At 57.0% G+C, this 3,836-nt stretch overlaps 1 protein-coding gene across 1 annotated transcript; it reads left to right on the forward strand.

Annotated features, from left to right (window-relative positions):
* Positions 1 to 276: 276 nt before the first annotated feature.
* Positions 277 to 3,703, forward strand: LOC144932927 (uncharacterized). Its single transcript, XM_078857328.1, has 2 exons — positions 277 to 864; positions 1,636 to 3,703. Exons 1-2 carry the CDS (start codon positions 397 to 399, stop codon positions 2,368 to 2,370), a joined length of 1,203 nt encoding a protein of 400 aa, XP_078713454.1. The 5' UTR covers positions 277 to 396; the 3' UTR covers positions 2,371 to 3,703.
* The last annotated feature ends 133 nt before the right edge of the window (positions 3,704 to 3,836 follow it).

Below are 3,836 nucleotides of genomic sequence, written 5' to 3' on the forward strand. Positions count from 1 at the left end.
GTGTGAGTGCGTCCGTGTGTGTGAGTGTGCGAGTGTGTGTCTGTGCGTGTGTGTGCGAGTGTGAGTGTGCGCGTGCGTGTGTGAGTGTGTGCGTGCGCGTGTGTGCGCGTGTGTGAGTGCGTGTGTGAGTGTGCGCGTGTGCGAGTGCGTGTGAGTGCGTGCATCGAGCCATGGGAAGGAGTCGCCAAACCGGTCGCGCGATGTCGTCACAGCGTGGCCCCAAGCGTCACCGCCCCGCCCGCTCCCATCCCCTCTATATAAAGGAGCCCTCCCCGACACAGAAGCAGCAACGTCCCATGGCAGCCGCAACAGCAGCTCCGTGACAACCAACCCAGCTACACCGTCGTCGGCACCGCATCTCTACGCAAAAACTCGAACCCAAAACAGGCAGCCCTCATGATAATGTGTCTCAAGTGCAGCAGGGGACCCATGGATGCAGCCCCCCCGCACTGCTCATCTCGTCTCAACAGCAACAGCAGCAGCAGCGGCTGCAACAGCAGCATCGGTGCAGACGTGGAGATGTCGTCCCGCGCCACCAACTACTACATGAGACCCAGCCTCAGGCCCCGTCTCCGAGCCTGCCCAAGCCCCGCCGCAACACCGCGCGTCATCAGCAGACACAGCAGCGGCATGAGCAGCAGCAGCAGCAGCCTCGTGGAGACGCAGGTGTTCACCTTCGAGCCCCAGGCAGCGCTGCAAGCCCGGGCCACGGCTCCCGGCTTGAGGAGCGCTCGGCCCAAGGCCCCCAGGAGGGCGATCCGAGTGAAGTACCCGGCACAAAGGGCTCCGCGCAGGGGACCGCCGTCCGAGCGGAACCCGGCCAAGGGCTGGCTCGCATTCTTCGCCGTCGTCGTGGCTTTTCAGGTGCGTGTCTGCTCACACTGCCTGCATGGACACGCTGACACACACACACACGCACGTGCGTACATGTACACAGATACATACAGGCACGTATCCGCAGAGACGCACGGCCAGGAACGTACACACCACACACACACACACAGACATGTGCATGCACGTACAGGTAGATAGACATGATTGCGCACGCACACACACACTATATGTGCAATCACAGTAACATGTATTATACATGTGAACACTTAGATACCATGCGGATATATGGAAATACAGAGACAGACACACAGACCCACACACACAATCCCACAAACTAATACGCAAACCACAGGAGTCGAACCCAGGTCGCCACAATCGAGGGCACAGTTCACATCACCACATAGTTCACATCCCCATATAGCCTTAATATAATGTTGGGGCAAATGCTGTTAGCCAGCACCTATGAAGGCCGGCACGGCAGGTGGGTGGCCAACACTGCGCCCGGCCGCCTTTGTCTCCCAAGTGGTGATGTTTACACACCGCATAAGGTACTCATTTGAGGCCGAGTCGACCTAGGGGGAGGCCCATAACCGGTTCAGATAATCCTCACCGGTGTTGGCCGGTGACGATGAGCACAGCGTACTAACTCGTACACCACCGCTTCCCCACACCTAACTAAAGTAGCCACGCGCACAGATGCACAGACACACAGACGCACGCAGAGAACACACGAGCATCGCCACGATGCAGCGCGTAGACCAAAACCTGACCCGTGTCTCGCCCTCTGTCGCTCCCCCGCAGGTGTTTAACGCAGCCGAGAATCTTGACGACTACGTCTCCAGCTACAACCTGGACGTGCTGGAAAAGCGTCTGTGCGCCCTGCACCACAGCGACGAGTCGGCCGCCTCCTCCGCCTCCTCCGCCAGCGCCGCGCCCTCCCGCGCCGCCGTGTCCGCCCTGCACCGCTACCTGTCCGTGCACTCGCATGCCGAGCCGCTGGTGCTGTGGCTGCACGGCTGCGAGGGCGGTCGCCACGCCGAGGCCATCGCCTCCCACTTCGGCGAGGCGGCGGTGCGCGTCGACCTGCGCCGCCTCGACCGAGCCGGCGAGGACGCCGGCGGTCTGGACCTCCGCTCTCTGCTCGGCGCGTTCGGGGCCACAGCCACGGAAGGGACGCGCGGAGGAGGCGTTGGAGGTGGTGAGAAGATCCCGGTGATGGTGCTGGAGGGAGATGCGGACCAGCTGACGGCTGCACTCAGCACCCTGGCGTTTTCGTCGTCTTCGTCGTCGTCTTCGTCGTCTTCTTCTTCGTCGTCGTCTTCGTCGTCGTCATGGTCGTCGTCACATTCGTGGTTTTCGATGGACTCGCACAGCAGCAGCAGCGGCGGCGGCAGCAATGCGGTGCTCGTGGTAGTCCAGGAGTCGCGGGCGCAGCCGGGCGCCCGTGCTGAGCTGGCGAGGCTGGTGGACGCGGGCATCGTTAGCGAGCACAGCGCCGTGGTCGACATGTCCGCTGCGGCGGCGCTCCGCGAGTAGAGGGGGAGCCGGCCACCAGGGGCGGTGACCTTTGTGCACGAACTGTTGTAGCGCAGCGGCGCGAACTGCGCTCGCTGCTGTTGACTTCCCATAGTGACACTCGATTTGTTGATACCACAGGGACAATGGGCTGCGTTGGTAGGCCCACCCGCACACACTTACCCCAGCTGTGGCTTGAACTGGTGACATTATTTTATTCTATTTAAAATGTATAGAATGCATCCTGCAGTTTTCTATCCTGTGCTACTTGCAACAACAACAAAAACCGAGCTCACGTGATTGCGTGATTGTTGTGCCGTGTGTGTGTGTGTGTGTTTAACGCAAAGACACAACAAGTGTTTTTTGAGGGGGACTTTGAGCCAGTAAGTGGAAAAGAATTCCACTCTGCTACACCCACCGTCAACTTTTCCTGCACCCACCAGTGCAGCAGCCCCGCTTAGGCAGCGGTCATTTCACTCGCTCTCTGACGCAGATTATGATGATCATGTTGGATCCGAGCGGGCCCAGACAGAGACTTTAGGAAGACGGCGGTGAACCCGAGTTCCCACCCCCACCGCGCCCGCCATCCATCCATCGCGTGTACGCATCGCTCGCGTACACACTCGTCTCCCGCTACAGCCATGATCAAACATTAATCGAATATCATGTGATTATTTATCTATTTATACGTTCGTCAACGTGCTACCACCGGTGCGAAGCCGTCATGACCACGACGCTCATTGCGGACTCGCGAGGAGAGGTTCGAGTTGGCGACCCGGTGTCCACGTGTTGTTATTTGTTTGCGACGTAAATCCTCGTCGAGTTTTACTTGAAACAATCGAAACGTCTCGCGCGTGGTTTAAGCGAACCACTGAAATTTGCACTACAACGCACGAGGAGGGGAGAAGGAAGAGCGGCGTTGCATTCCTGTGTTTGTATAATACGTACATATCTATATTATTTAACAAAAACGTCTATTTATAATATTTTAACTTATGGCTGAAAAATTACTTCGACCCTTGATATCGTGAATATTTAAAAAATTTAATAAAACTGTCTACATTTTTCAAGACGTTAATTTATTCAAACGGCGCTTTTTTTTTGCGGAGTCGGAATTTCGCGTGCGGTTGCAAAAAAAATGTGTTTGCTGTCGGCCGCCCGCGATGAACGAATCCAGACCCGGACTGCCAGGCAATGGCAAGTCGCGCAAGTCAGCGGAACGATGCGTCGTGCCCGGGATTGCGCTGCGTTGGCACGGCAACGCTTTTTGATGACCCACGCGACCACTGTTGTTGTCTTGACGCATTCTGCTTGTTGTGAAAAAAAAAAATCAACAACGAATAAAAAAAAAACCTTTTTGCAATTTACACAACGGCCGACTTTTAATTTCATGGGACGCGTTTTGCAGGAGGGGTGGGGGGGGTGGGGGGTGGGGGCGACGATGCCTAAAGCCAAATGGAATCAATCTTCTGACAATTAACAACTCA

The sequence above is a fragment of the Lampetra fluviatilis genome, chromosome 6, assembly GCF_964198595.1.
Source record: "Lampetra fluviatilis chromosome 6, kcLamFluv1.1, whole genome shotgun sequence".
Classification (NCBI taxonomy): Eukaryota; Metazoa; Chordata; class Hyperoartia; order Petromyzontiformes; family Petromyzontidae; genus Lampetra; species Lampetra fluviatilis.

Bases quoted from the DNA above. Each gene is read 5' to 3' on its own strand.
- LOC144932927 (XM_078857328.1), top strand. From the start codon at position 397: ATGATAATGTGTCTCAAGTGCAGCAGGGGACCCATGGATGCAGCCCCC. The intron at 865-1,635 runs GTGCGTGTCTGC...GCTCCCCCGCAG, and splicing joins CCGTCGTCGTGGCTTTTCAG to GTGTTTAACGCAGCCGAGAA.